At 42.3% G+C, this 15209-nt stretch overlaps 1 protein-coding gene across 6 annotated transcripts in view; it reads left to right on the forward strand.

The window, feature by feature from the left end:
• ZDHHC14 (zinc finger DHHC-type palmitoyltransferase 14) overlaps positions 1-15209 on the forward strand; it is a 119571-nt gene that overhangs the window by 88477 nt on the left and 15885 nt on the right. For all 6 annotated transcript variants that reach the window (XM_053293902.1, XM_053293922.1, XM_053293937.1 and 3 more), the window contains 2 exons: positions 4589-4637; positions 14707-14809. In XM_053293902.1, the coding sequence (XP_053149877.1) occupies positions 4589-4637; positions 14707-14809 (152 nt within the window). The remainder of the gene's footprint in view (positions 1-4588; positions 4638-14706; positions 14810-15209) is intronic.

The raw sequence follows: 15209 nt of genomic DNA on the forward strand, positions 1-15209 counted from the left end.
GGCAGGCAAAGCCCTGCCGGCCAGGAAGAGGAGAAATAATGGCGGCGGTGAGGAGGTGGGCAGACGATGGGCAAAGCCCTACCAGCTGGGAGGAGGAGGTGAGAGGCGGTGGAAGGATGGCCTGGCCCTGGCCTGCCCAATGGGGAGAGCTGCAGGGGGAGGGGAGTGAGCGTGCTGCGGGGGAATGCCACAGGCTCAGTGCACAACTGCACAGATGCTCTGTGTGGGGTCAGCTAGTATAGATGAATATGGATAAATCTCAATTTATCCAATTGTGTTTGTATATGCTGCTGCTGAGTGCAAGGATTTGTGGAGTTGGGACATTAATCCAACACTGGAATTAGAAGAGAAATTTAACAGGATATACAATCATAGAATTTTAGAGTGGGAAGTCTCAGATGTCTTCTAAAACCACACAGAGGAAAACATCATGTTCTTTGTTGCTCCTGGGAACAATACTAAAACCAATGGGTTGAAAATGCAAGGAAGCAGATTTAGGCTAGGCATTCATTCATTCATTCATTCATTCATTTTGATTTATGGATTTAAAATACTTTTATCCTTCCCCTGTAGCACACTGCTGCACAGGGTGGCTTACAGTAACAAGATCAGATTGGGCATGGGGAAAATTCAGTCCTTTGCAAAATTCTTAGTGTCCAAGTCAGCATGGATATGAGCAGCTTTATCTGCAAAATGTAAAGCAAACTGATCACAATAGGCTGGAGAGGGTTCGATCTGATGGTCCCTGCAGCTGTCATTCAGGAGCCTCTGAACCACTCAAAATAGCTCTGCTGGATAACATTGAGCAGACATAACCATGGTAAAGAAATAAGATTTTTTTCACCACCATCACTGCCACAGAGTAGACCCTAATATGGTCTCCAGTCTGTGTTCAGTCATCTTTGCTTTGGGTTTTCCACCAACAATGCTCAAGCCATCTACCAGCCTGTTTACCTAGTTCCTAGGTATAGTTCCTAGGAACTATAGTTCCTCAGTATACCAAGGGATTTCCTGGGCTCAGCAAGTTGGGAAAGGTTCCTTAGGCATGACTGTGTCAATTGGTCTACTCAGACCAATTGACACAGCCCACGCAGGGGCGCCCTTTGGACCAGACTTCTGGTCCAAAGTCCAGTCCCCACAGGTCTTGGGGGCCCACAGATATTCCAGACAGAGTAAGTGGAGGTGAGGGAGGAAGAGGGGAGAGTAGCAGGGCTGTCCATGCAAAATGTGGTATGTGCAGGTCAGTGGAAAGTATCTTCTTCTTCAGAATTTCTTCTAAAAATTGCATCTTATCTTGCGGCGGAGGGGGGCCAAAAGGCTTTAGGTCCAGGCTCCAAAATTACCTAGGAGCACCTCTGAGCCTACCATTTCATTCCAAGAAAAGATTAGGGCATCAACAGAATTGTCTGTTCTCTCAGCAGGAAAAACTTCCAGAGCCATTAGGAATCCATTAGGATCCATAAGTCTCTGGTGCTGAACCATCCCAAGTGGCCCACCAGTCCTGCAGAGGTACATTAGGTCAGCTCTCAATCCAGTCTTCACCAGAGAGTGATTCATTGATGACAATGGCCCTGAGGTCTCCTGAACAACCCGTGGAGCAGTGGTAGACTCTTCTTCCACTGGATATTTGAGAGAGAGTTTGGACAGCCATTTGTTTTCTGTACTGATCAGGGTGTTGGACTAAAAGACCTCTAAGGTCCCTTCCAACTCTATAATGCTATGATTCTATAGTCATTAAAATAAATCAGCAACTCCTCTCAAATTAGCCTGGGATGATGGCAAAATGGATAACCAGTTACCACTCCCCGCCAGCAAATTAAACATTGATCAGTGAGAATCTTCTGTTAGTGGCCATTCAATCCATCTATGCCTTAAATAGGGAAGAAGGCTTCACTTGCTTTGGGATTCTCACTTAGCACCACCCCTAAGTTATCTGTGCTCATAAGGGAGCACACTCCTCAGTATGAGAGCCAAGCTGTTACTCCTTTTACTTAAGCTGTGCCTCCTCCTGCTGATTTTATGGAGAGTAGAATAGAGCCTTGTGCTTCTCAAAGCTGACTACTGAAACATGCATCAAGAATTCTGACACCATATATACCACCATATATACAGAACCTGAATCTAATAACTCATTAAATCAGGACTTCATCACTGGCTTCTCACATTACTGTCTCCCAGCTATATACAGAGGAAGTAAGCAGCTTGGAATTTTGGTCATACTATGGTATAATTACTTCCTAATTTATTTATTTCTCATATTTTTATACCTCTGTATATAAAAATCTCTAGGCAGTGTACAAAATTTAAAACAATATAAAAGTCAGATTAAATTCCATGAAACACAATTAAAACAATAGCATAAAAGCAAATTATGAAAACAATTATTAAAACAAATTATTAAAATCAATTATTAAAATTAAAAGCCTGTGAGAACAGGTGAGTCTTGAGGGTCTTCCTGAAAACAAACAGGGAAGGAGATGCTCTTATTTCAGTGGGGAACATATTCCAAAGCCCCTGGGCAGCCATAGAGAAAGCCCGGACCCGGGTCACCACCAGACAAGCTGGCGGCAACCGTAACTGGACCTCTCCAGAAGATCATAACAAGTGGCAGGGTTCATGACAAAGAAGGCGCTCTCTCAAAAACCCTGGGCCCAAGCTGTTAAGGGCTTTATAGATAATAACCTACACTTGGTATTTTGCCCAACAGAAACATTGTTTTGTTAAGAAAATAAGTCCATGGATATATTTTATGGGGAAAAATCAAATTGTCATGTTTTGCTTCCATATTAGGATGGAAAAGAAGGGCAGGGGAATCAGAAACCTTATTTATGGGTAACTGTGCAGACATCAATCTGGTATCAGGGGTGTAGATGTCTCAGTTTCTGGGGGGGGCACATGGGAGGAGAGGTCTTGTGGTAGCAAGCATGAATTCTCCCTTTTGCTAAGCAGGGTCCACCCGGGTTTGCATTTGAATGGGAGACTACATGTGAGCACTGTAAGATATTCATTTTCGGGGATGGGGTCACTCTGGGCAGAGCACCTGCTTGGAAAGAGCTCCACTAGCTTTTCTCCTTGTTATACTACTACTAATCAGAGAATTATAGAGTGAAACGGCCCTGAGAGGCATCCTTGCCTCCTAATAGCTTGCTAAGCTGTTACCAAGACAACACAGGACTGATTGCGTTGTTCAACTGAGCCAGCGTGGTGTAGTGGTTAGAGTGCTTGACTAGGACCGGGAAAACCTGAGTTCAAATCTCCATTCAGCCATGATACTAGCTGGGTGACTCTGGGCCAGTCACTTCTCTCTCAGCCTAACCTACTTCACAGGGTTGTTGTGAGGAAAAATTTAAATATGTAGTTCACCACTCTGGGCTCCTTGAAGGAAGAGCGGGTTATAAAATGTAGATAATAAACAACAACAACAACAACAACAACAACAATTATTATTATTATTATTAAGCCTGGCAATGGCTTAAGAATGGCAACTTGAAGAAAGAAACAGAGGGTGTAATACTGGCTGCACAAGAACAGGCACTAAGAACAAATGCAATAAGAGCAAAAGTCGAAAAATCAACCACAAACAGCAAGTGCCGCCTTTGTAAAGAAGCAGATGAAACAGTGGAACACCTAATCAGCTGGTGTAAAAAAATCTCACAGACTGACTACAAATAAAGGCATGACAAGGTAGCAGGGATGATACACTGGAACATCTGCAAAAAATACAAGCTACCTGTAGCCAATGATTGGTGGGACTATAAAATTGAAAAAGTTGTAGAAAACGAAGATGCAAAAATATTATGGGACTTCCGACTACAAACAGACAAACATCTGCCACACAATACACCAGATATAACTGTAGTTGAGAAGAGAGAAAAACAAGTCAAAATAATTGGTGTAGCAATACAAGGGGACAGCAGAATAGAAGAAAAAGAAATAGAAAATATAACAAAATACAAAGATCTACAAACTGAAATTGAAAGGCTGTGGCAGAAGAAGACCAAAATAATCCCAGTAGTAATCGGCGCCCTAGGTGCAATTCCAAAAGACCTTGAAGAGCACCTCAACACCATAGGGGCCACAGAAATCACCACCCGCCAATTAAAAAAAGCAATTTTACTCGGAACAGCCTATATTCTGCGACGATGTGTATAATAACAGCAACAACGTTGATAATAAAATTCAGCCATCCCAGGTCCTTGGGAAGGACTCGATGTCTGGATAAAACAAACCAGTCAATAACACCTATCCTGTGTAAACAACAACAACAATAATAATAATAACTGACTGATGAACTTGAGCATGAGAGCTTACTGATGCTACCTGGCAGCTGGAGTGGGGGGCATTGCCTCCCCCAGGAAATCCTGGAGGGGGCTTGAGCCCCTCCGCTCCCACGAAGTTTACGCCTCTGTCTGATATTACTGAAAAAATATCCCATGTATGTTACCTTCAGTTACAATAATTCAATTTTTAGCTGAATATGGTGTGCTATAATTCTTTATAAAACTGACTCTATATGTGATTTCAAGATGCCTTTTTCATGTAGATAACATGTATTCTCATTTAATGTTTACATTTGTTCTTTCTACAGGATCTCAGAAAACAGGGTTCTTAAGTGCTCTCAAAGACAGTCCTGCAAGATATCCTTTCACCTAAATGCATTTACACACTTAATGTCAAGTTCATTTTAAAGGAATCAGTATCTAGATATATTTGCAATTTTTTTGTTGGCAGGCATACAAATTCTGTGTTTATATGGAATCTGGGCTTACTTGCACCTGATAATTGAGTGATTATGTAACTGAAGATGCTGTTGTGCTTAGTTTCAGGTATTGCTGTTAAAAACATGCAAAATGTTTCCAATTTGTAACAAGATACATTTATCAAACAGTTTGAGCAAAAAATGATGAAAGATCAAAAGTTGAAAAAAGTTTTGATCTCCCATCTCTTTCTTGGTAAAAGAGTGGAAAAAAGATTTTTATAGAATTACACCTCCTGTCAGAAAAGATTTTGCATTGATGAGAACGTATCCTGAAGAGAACCTGTTCCAATACTTCCAGATGTAGTATTCTCAGAAGCAGCCAGAAACCCAGGAATAAAATAGGAAGGAACTTCACAGAAAAGAGGTTCCTGAATTAGTGTTACAGATTTTGCCTGACTGTTCCTGTTCTCACCACCTAGTATTGATCCTCCTAGTGTGTTTGGACTTGTGGAGTTCAGCATGGAGATTGGCACCGTTTTCATTTATCTTGTGGTTTTCGAGCATGTCAACATGCCAGTATAAAGCACTGTGAGTCAGGGGAAAGTCAACATGTTCTTATGACACATGCAGCACTTATCTATAGCAGTGAGTGCATTTGGACATACCAAGGCAGCCATCCAACACAAAGCAGAATGTATGTATGTGCCAGGGGCGTAACTACCGTTAGGCAAGGGGAGACAGTCGTCTTGGGTTCTTTAAAAAGAAAAGATCTATAGGCATAAGTTCTACCATGTTCATTTAGTTTTGCATTCATTGGGTAGAAATGTTAGGGCACAATCAACTCTTTGTTCATGTGGCTTATGTTCAAACACATAGCTTTTGTAAATAATACAACAATAGCCCCTAATTTAAAAAAAATTACAATAGCTTCTAATCATGTATTAGGCTTTTCAGCTCTCTGAAAATGAAAGAGCCTCAATTGTTCTGAAATCAAAAAGCAATTGATTCTTCATTTGTGGATTATTCTACAGGGACAATTAGCTATTTATCTATAATTTGCGTAGAAGGACATGCCAGGTTTAAAAAAACCCAAAAACCTCAGAAACATGTCTGATAGATGAAACCTATAAATGCAGAGTGTTGGATAATCTAATGATTTGGATGCTGCTTTTAATCATAAAATGGAATATAATTGTATCAGAAATTCTGCTCTGATGCAACACAAGTCCTTTCCATGAATAGAAGATAAGCCTTTTCAGACATTATTTTTGCCATTAGCTGTGTCTAAAGTACCACAGATTTTGTTTTGTACTCCAGAAGATGTGCTTAGCTACAGGGAATTCTTCAACGACATATAATTAAGTTCTTCATAATAGCTAAAGACTTTTCCTGTTATGTTCAAGTCTTCTTGAGTATGCAACCCTGCATAGTTAAAAGATATCTTGCTTTCTGCCCACATAATGGATTTAAAAGCACTGATATGGATCCACTTTCCTCTATGCAGTAAGAGCACATAAAGGTCTCTGATCTCCATCATCTCCCTCCTCCCAAACCAGTTGCAGCCCCAAGTATAGTAACAAATGCTATTCCAGAGGGATTCCTTGACTTTCAAAAGTGACTTGGAGAGAGCACTGAGGGAGTCTGCGGCAGGAGGACAGCAGGACAAAGACATAAGCTTTTATGTCTCACAGCACTCATAATGTACTTAAGGAAATAGTATTTTTTAATTTTCATTTTTAAAAATTCCTACTCCACCTTTCTTCAGATAAGTTCAGTGCAACTTACAAACAAGCTTTAAAAACAACATTAACATAAAAACAAGTAAATTACAAAGAAAGTAATTAAAAACAATTCACGTTAGACTGAAATTTGCTTCAGAGAGAGTTTTAAGGAAGACATTAAAATGCCTGTTGAAATGGAAATATCTTCATCAGGCACCAAAATGCCATCGGTGAGTGGCTGGGGAGATCAACCAGATCTCCTGGGGGAGGAAGTTCCATAGGACAAGGTCACCTCTGAGCAAGCTCTCTCTCTCTCATGTAGCCATCAACTGGAGCCCTTCCAGATGGTGATTTTACTTGGGAATGGCAGGTGTGCATTCACATATCATCCAGATTTACATTGAAGTCCCTGTGAACTATTAGGGAGCACTCTATACATGATTTGGGTTTTTCATTTCACATTAGAGCTTAGCCTGATATTCACCCAGGGTAAAAAATTCCACTTTTTGCTTCGGCTTTGGGGGCAAATTCAGAATATCAGATATGCCTTGTAACTTGCAGTATTTCAACCTTCTTAATCCTGCTATCTTCTTAAGCCTGCTGTCTGCAAAAGGCCCTGGGCCTCTGATGGAGCTAACACTCACAAGAGGCTTCTTTAAAAGTTCTCGCCAAATGGGCAGATTCATGTGGGAAGAGGCATTCATTCAGGTACCTTGGCCCTAAACGAAAGGTTGAAGGCAGCACCTTGAATCACACCTGGAAACAGAGTGGTAAGCAGTACTCTGATGAAGAACAGGTGTAATATTTTCTAAGTCAAGATTTGTCAAGATTTTTGCCACTGCTTGTCAAGATTTTTGCCACTGCATTCTGGATCAGCTAAAATTTTCAATGCTTCTTTTGTATCATTGATATTAAAAAGTAGTATAGAGTTCTGCTGCTGTTCCTTATATGTTTAGAGTGCACCAACACCATCATCAGCAAAAGTAACAATAAGATCTGAATCGAGATCTATAAGAATGGGTGATGCACCTGCACAGGACTCACACGGTAAGATGTCGCAGCTCATCGAGGTGACCAAGCCCCACCTAAATGCCTTCAGCGTGCTATTTAAGACAGGCTGGACACCATGTTCTTCAGTTCTTTTCTGACTGCCATTGTGTGCAGTCCTCGGGCTGTCACTCCTCCTCAGGCTAGTTCTTCTTTTCTGAGTTTATCTGCGAAAGGTTTTACAGACGGATTATTGGTTTTGACTGGAACGGCTCTCGTACTACTCTGGTGTTAATTCTGTGGTACGGCTTTCAAACTTCCCTGGCATTATTTCTGAAATTGGAATTGACTTGGATGACAGATTGGTTCACCCCTGAAATGTCTGAGGATAAATGGACCTTCAAGAGATGCACTGGCTGTAACACCAAGCTCCCTTCAAAAGATCTCCACGACTTGTGCTTAATCTGCTTGGGGGAAGTGCACAATGTCACCTCATGCAAGATTTGCCTGTCCTTCTCAAAACAAATGAGAAAAAACTGGGCTTCGTACCGCTATTTACGACAAGGTGCCAAGTCCCTCAAAGTCGACAGAACCCCGCCCTTCAGCCTTGACTTCGAAGGCTTCGATGTCGATTCCAATATGTCCTGATACAAGGCCAAAACCTTCGACATCGAGTTTGGCACTGGCTTCTTACTGGATACTGAAACTCTCATCGAAGTCCACACCAAAAGGTTCAAAAGTGAAGAGAAAATACTCAGACTTGGAAGACCCTCATTCTTCCCATAAATCAAAAAAATCTAAGACAGTAGATCTGAAAAAGGAAAGGACACCATCTCCTTCTGAGCTTCAACACCTACCTTCGAGACCATCTGCGTCAAACTCGAAAGCAACAAACATTCTTCAACATCGAAGGCTTTGACTTCGAAGGAGACTGAACATTTGAGAACCATCTACATCGAACAAACATCGATGCCCAGACAGTTGACACTGAGAACCCGCTTTCTTTCACCAGCACCTACACCAATAGATTCATTCCCTCTATCAACACCAGCTGATCGACATCGAGAGAAGCCATCAATATCTACTTAAGCTACTACAACACCAAAAACCTAACCTCCTGTTTCATTGTTGAATACACCTGTTATGTTGGCATCGAAGCTAGTTACCCCTTGATTCCAGGCAGAAATACCAACCTTCGACGTCAAGGAAGAAGACAGGAAGGCAGTGTTGGATACTACAACAGCACACACTTTACTGTCAGTTTTAGATTCTAGCTCCAGCACCTCCTTGGCTTCAACATTCAAGGGTCTCCCTCAAACATCAGAAACGGGGACCCCGAGGGAATCGACAACTAGGCAACCCCTGACCCAAAGGGCAACGAGTACACTCACAGCAGCACTTGGCATCCTCACTATGGCACACCTGTGGTTTTACACACTCCTCAGCTGCAGAGGAAGCACTTGCATCATTGGGAACTAGGTGCCCTGGCTTCCCCTATAATTTCCAAGATCAGCCTTGGAAACAACCTCAAACAAGGTCCTGCCCTTTGCCAGCTACTGTGATATCCCCAATTCAGACAGTGCCAGTGCACACTTCAACGGCCATGCAAACAGTTTCCTGGCCTCCAGAAGATTTTTTTCAAAGATTGAAACACACAAACCGTATATGAAAATGTGGATATGGGAACACAGACTTTAGACATTCCAAGTTCACAAAGAACAATTTCCATCAAGACTTTTACACCTCCTTCTCCATCCCACTCCCCATCGGATCACCATGGATCTTCGTACTTCAAATCCGATACTGATGATCCAGATGTCAGAGTGGACTTGCAAGCTGATGTGGCCCCAACCACTCATGCCTTGACCTAAAATCGGAAATGACTACAATTGATGACCCAGTTTATAATTTCATGGCCAGGTTGGAATCGACACAACCTGTGGTCTTGCCTGTACTTCCAGTCTTCACAAGAGCAGCACAATGTGCATGGGAGGTGGTCCACACCCACATCTAAATGGCTGGAAAGTCTGTCTCGAGTGCAGACAAAGGATAATGAATACCTCTTAAAACATCCCACACCCAATTCATTAGTCATTGACTGTGCTAAGTCATCGTCATCAAAATCCGGTCACAGACATACCACTAGAGCAGACAAAGAAGGGAGGAAATTGGACTTTCTGGGAAGAAAGATTTACTCCACCTCTTGTCTGTCAGCTGCAAATTGCTAATTATGTCACTTACTCAGTGAAATATACAAATGGACTATGGGAGGAGTTACAGAACTCTATGGACATCCTCTCTCCTATGTAATTTAAAAGAAAATTCCAGGAGACTGGATAAGTTGGCTGCACTTACCAGACAACAGTTAAGTATGGCCAAACACTTGGCTGAGTTGGAATCCCGCTCTTTGAAAGCAGCAATCTCCCTATGCAGGCATGTGTGGCTTTGCTCAACAAATCTGCATGGAGATATGAAAGAACGGATTGAGGGATTACCTTTCAGCTTATTCACTGAAAATACTGACTCCACCATGGAGAAGGTGAAAAAGTTGAAATTTGCGGCTAAGACTTTTACTGTGCCACCCCCCTCCTCCTATGGCTCCAGATACTGCCAGTATTTGAGACAAAAATCCACATTCAAACAAGAGCATCGGAATTTTAGGAGACAGTATCAGCCCTACAAATGTCCCTTCCATGGCAAGGGAAAGCAAAACCAGTCTCAACGCACTAAACAACCTGCGCCTCAGAAGCACCTTTGAGGTTCAGGACCATCCATTGTCCCTATTAGACTCCTCCCTTCTTCCACCATTGGGGGCCACAACACCTTGGCAAGTGAGCAACAATATCTCTTTCACGAACTCTATCCTCCTGCCAGCGACCAACATCAAGTTGGTACACCATGCCCCTGCATAGCACCACATAACATCGGACCACTGGGCTTAGCCAATGTATCTCTCAAGGATCTCAATGTAAATCTCAAGGTTTAGCCAATGTATCTCTCAAACTGCATATAGCTGCATTATCCTCTAAACATCCAGGCTATGAAGGGAGGGCCCTCTTTTCACACCCAAAGAGTAAAGCTTTCCTAAAAGGCCTTTTAAACCTGTTCACAAACCTGTTGAGCCTTGGAGCATATCCTTAGTCCTTTCAACACTAACAGAGACCCCATTTGAACCTATGAGTTCTGCCTCCATCAGACTGGTGACTTTGAAAACTGCTTTTCTGCTAGCAATAACCATGGCTAAATGTGAAAGTGAATTAACAGCTTTGCAGATGGACTTGCCATACACTAGGATCTATCCCGATAAAGTACTAATGCAAATAGACCCAGACTTTCTTCCTAAAGTAGTGTCTCAGCTTCCACCTCAACCAGGACATTGGTCTCCCAACATTCTTTAAAGACCCATCAACTCCATTTGAACAGGCAATGCACTCCTTAGATGTGCGTAGAGCACCGTTATACTACTTGGATCGTACTAAGCACTTCAGGTCCACCAAATGCCTGTTTGTTGCATACAAAGGCGCCTGTATTTCTAGACAGAGAATGTCCAGATGGCTAGTGGAACTCATCCTGCTAGCATACAAAGCACAGAATGTTCAGCCACCATAAGCAATCAGGGCCCACTCTACCTGTGCCTACGCTTCTTCAGCTGCACACCTGTTGGGGTAACCTTCAGGGATATTTGCAAGGCAGCAACTTGGTCCACTGAGTTGCCTTTCATCAAGCATTACACCAAAGATGTGCGCTCTACTGCTGAGGCGAGCTTTAGGAAAAGTGTTTTAAAGCGGGTGCTGCAATAGCTACTACTGCATCCTCCTCCAGGGGGAGCTGTTCTTATGGATCTCGATGGATCTCTATCCAGATAAACAGGTTGCTTACCTGTAACTATTGATCTGGTAGAGATCCGTCGATATCCATAAGACCCTCCCGGACCACCCCTCTGCAGTAGTGCTACGCTATGTGTGTATTGAGTGTGCAAGCTATTCTCCTTTGATGATAAACTCACTGGATCCGGATGATCGTCCTCCACGGCAGTCATCAAAGAACTGAAGAACATGGAGCCCAGCCCACCTTTAAATAGCATGCTGAAGGCATGTAAGCATGCTACCGCATGGGTCCTGCGCAGGTGCATTACCCATCCTTATGGATATTGATGGATCTCTACCAGATCAGTAGTTACAGGTGAGCAACCTGTTTTTTCTTTTACAAAAATAACTGGAAACTTCTTCTGGCCTAGAATAAGGAGGAGTGCATTTTTCTTTCAGCACTGCTCGAAACACATTAGCCATCACAAAATAAGATTGGACTGCTTTTGTAAATGGAAGCACCTTGTGAGGTTTGCATCTTTGTGTTTTTGTGGTGCTATCTTCCTTTCTTTTCTTGGAAAAACATGACAGCCCTATTCTGCATGCAAAAGTTTAGTTGTTTGTAACATCCAGCACTGTCTTTTGATCAAACAAGTAGCTCGAAATACATTTCTAATGTTTGTTAATGATAACTCAAAAGCTTCTTATTATAGGCTTTAATAAGCGTATCTAAGTTGAAAGATATTTAAGTGAACATGTCATCCAGCCTGTTGAACAAAAAGGAAATGTTTCTGACCCATGAGTGAATGCTGAGAAAATATCATTCCATACTCAGTTAAAAGAAAAAAAGAAAAAAGAGGACTTATAGCAGAACTTTTGAAGCTGTATTAGATGTGAGAGCTTCTCACCAAAGCAGTAAGTTTTAGACTAAGTTTTTAGACTACGCCGAGCACCATCTTCCAATCTTTAAAGGCACATATATGCTCATGTCGCCAGCTTCATCTCCTAGGTTCCTTTAGCATTCTTATGAAGAGGAGAGCTGGTCTTGTGGTAGCAAGCATGACCTGTCCCCTTAGCTAAGCAGGGTCTGCCTTGGTTGCATATGAGACTAGAAGTGTGAACACTGTAAGATATTCCCCTCGGGGATGGAGCTGCTCTGGGAAGAGCAGAAGGTTCCAAGTTCCCTCCCTGGCTTCTCCAAGATAGGGCTGAGAGAGAGTCCTGCCTGCAACCTTGGAGAAGCCGCTGCCAGTCTGTGAAGACAATACTGAGCTAGATAGACCAATGGTCTGACTCAGTATATGGCAGTTTCCTATGTTCCTAACTTTCTGGCTTTCCTCCTTCTGTGTGAAAGCAAAATTGGGGAATGATTGTACTTCAGTTGCCATCAGCTACATTCCTGGGTAAATAGTTCCTCAGTTTAATACATATTTCCCCTATAACATCATTTACAAGTAATTGAATTTTGCATGGTTTCATACTTGCAGGTTAACAGAGCGTATGCTGGCTCTTCTGCTGGTCCTTCTCCATGTCCTAATTTCTGAATAAAATACGCAAATCTAGCATGAGCAGCTTAAGTACAAAGCTTTGTTGCGTTGAATAAGATGCCCGAAGAGCTTAATGGGCCTGGTTGTCGGTTTGCCCTGACTGCACAGGTTAATGCCAGTAACAGCCAATGGGTTGGGGCTGCCGCTAAGAGTCCACTGCAGTAACTGAGAGAAAGAGTCACTCATGCCCTTACAGCAGGTGTTGTTCGGAAGTGGCAGAGGGCTGCCACTGAGACACCACCATTCAGGTAGTATGTGGCACCATGGTGCTGCCCTCAGCAGTGGCAAACGTACTAGCACCAGCCCCAACTCTTGAGCTGCCACTGATATAGGGCTGCTCAATTCCAGCCCTCCAACTGCTGTTGGACTGCAACTCCCATCATCTCCAGCCACAGTGATCCCTCCGGCTAGGGATGATGGGAGTTGTAGCCCAATAACAGCTGAAGGACTGAAGTTGTGCAGCCCTGCACTGATGAATGTGAAATAACAGTAGTATCGTGGGAATGGTATAGCGGCATGGCCTGAAAATATAGATATGAGGTACACGATGCATTTCCTGTAATTTGGCCCTGTGCCTGACCTGCTATATACAGATCTATCATGAGCCTTCCAGAAGCCATGCCATACCAGAACTGACTTTTTAGAACAATCTTGTGAGTTAGAAGCACTTAAATGTGGGATAGCCAACCATACAGATAACACTGGTACTCGGCCTGTTTAGAAGGGCAGACTGTCTAGAGGCAGATAGTCCATTTCCTATACCCCACTTCTGTTACTGTTGCTTTCCTTGCACTTCCTTGCTAAGTGTGTTTGGGCACTTAGCATTAGCAATTATACTCTGGAATGAGATTTGTGGGGAAATAACAACACAAATAAAATGTGCAGGGACACTGGGGGATGACATTACAGCAACACCCTTGTCCAACAGTATTGTGCATAGGGAATTTTTCATACATGTGCCAAATATACCAAAAAGAGTCTGGACTACATCTTGATTGACAGGAGAAGACAAGATGGGGAGGTAGAAAAGCAGGCTGGTACCAAAGTCCCTGGTGGGATCTTGTGCACTGGCTCTCATTCATTTGCTTCAGTCTCTACCTTTTGTGTGACTAGGGGTTAGAGTGAAAAAACATCCAGAAAATTCCAAGTCAAACCCATGGTAGAACTCGGTCCACAATTCATCTCTTTAACTTTCATATATGGACATAGTGGACTGAAGAGTAAAATATTTTATGTTCATTCTATAAACATAGGTAAGAATATTCTGTGTGTTTCATTATTTCTGATGGACAAATCTACAAAGGTAGATTCATCTGGAGCAATTTTTTTCTACAAGGCATGATGATAAAGGAGATTAACTAGAGTTTTGTTCCACCTTTGCAACCGTATTTTAAGCCTTTGACAAAGCAAATTATAACTAGCATCTCCCTTTAGCTAGAGTGGAAACGTCAGTTTGTGGTTAATGGATTTGAGGCTGGAATTACAATAGTGCCATTACTACTTAGTCAAGGTATGACCCTAGGCAAGTCACGTCATTTCTTGTTGCCTTTTGTTCTTATGTCCTAAGTTTTACCTGCACAACTGCCACTTAGGAGACAAACTACCTCAAGAGTACACAAGGAATGTTTTTCCAAATGCAAGCATGTAAAAATGAAAACCCTGTGCAAACAAGAATGTAAGAAATGTCTTGATGGAATAGATCAAGGTGTATCTAATCAATTCTACCACTTCCAGAAATTACTCTGGAAGCTCACAAGCAGAGCATGATGGTCACAGCTATCTTGTGGTGGCTGTCCCCAGTATTTGGTAATCTGAAGCTGTGTACTTGTGAGCAAAAGGTGTCAGGTTAGTTATCATGGCTGGTAGTTATTAATAAATCTATTCCGCATGGTATAATCATAATATTTACCAACTTCCCAGTTATTATTGCCTTGACTTTCAATCACTGTGCTGGAAGCTGTGGTTTGTTTCTTCTCAGTTTGGTCCATTGTTGGGCTCTCAGGTTTTCATACTTATTTGATCAGCTCCAATCAAACAACAAATGAAGATGTAAGTTTTTTACTTAGTGTTATAATTATTTTTCTTCATCTAATAACTGTATGTACTGTATTTCATTATCATTGTTGTAATATCATTTAGCTATTCCTTTACCAAGGGAGGACATCCATTACCCTCAGTTAGCCAGAGGTCTCCTGTTCCGTCAAACATCTCTGCTCTTTCTGCCTTGCTGCCCCTTATGCCTGGAACTCTCTCCCAGATCACCTGTGTGGTGCCTCCTCTTGCTTTCTTCAAATCTCTCATCAAAACCGATCATTTATGTGAAATTTTTGGCACATCCCTTAGTCCCATACCTGACTGCAGTTGAGCCTAAGTACATATATATGAAATAATTACATGTGCTTTCCAAGTTTACCCTGTCTCCCTTAGGGGATTCCCCTTAGGGGATGGA

The sequence above is a fragment of the Hemicordylus capensis genome, chromosome 1, assembly GCF_027244095.1.
Source record: "Hemicordylus capensis ecotype Gifberg chromosome 1, rHemCap1.1.pri, whole genome shotgun sequence".
Lineage (NCBI taxonomy): Eukaryota > Metazoa > Chordata > Lepidosauria > Squamata > Cordylidae > Hemicordylus > Hemicordylus capensis.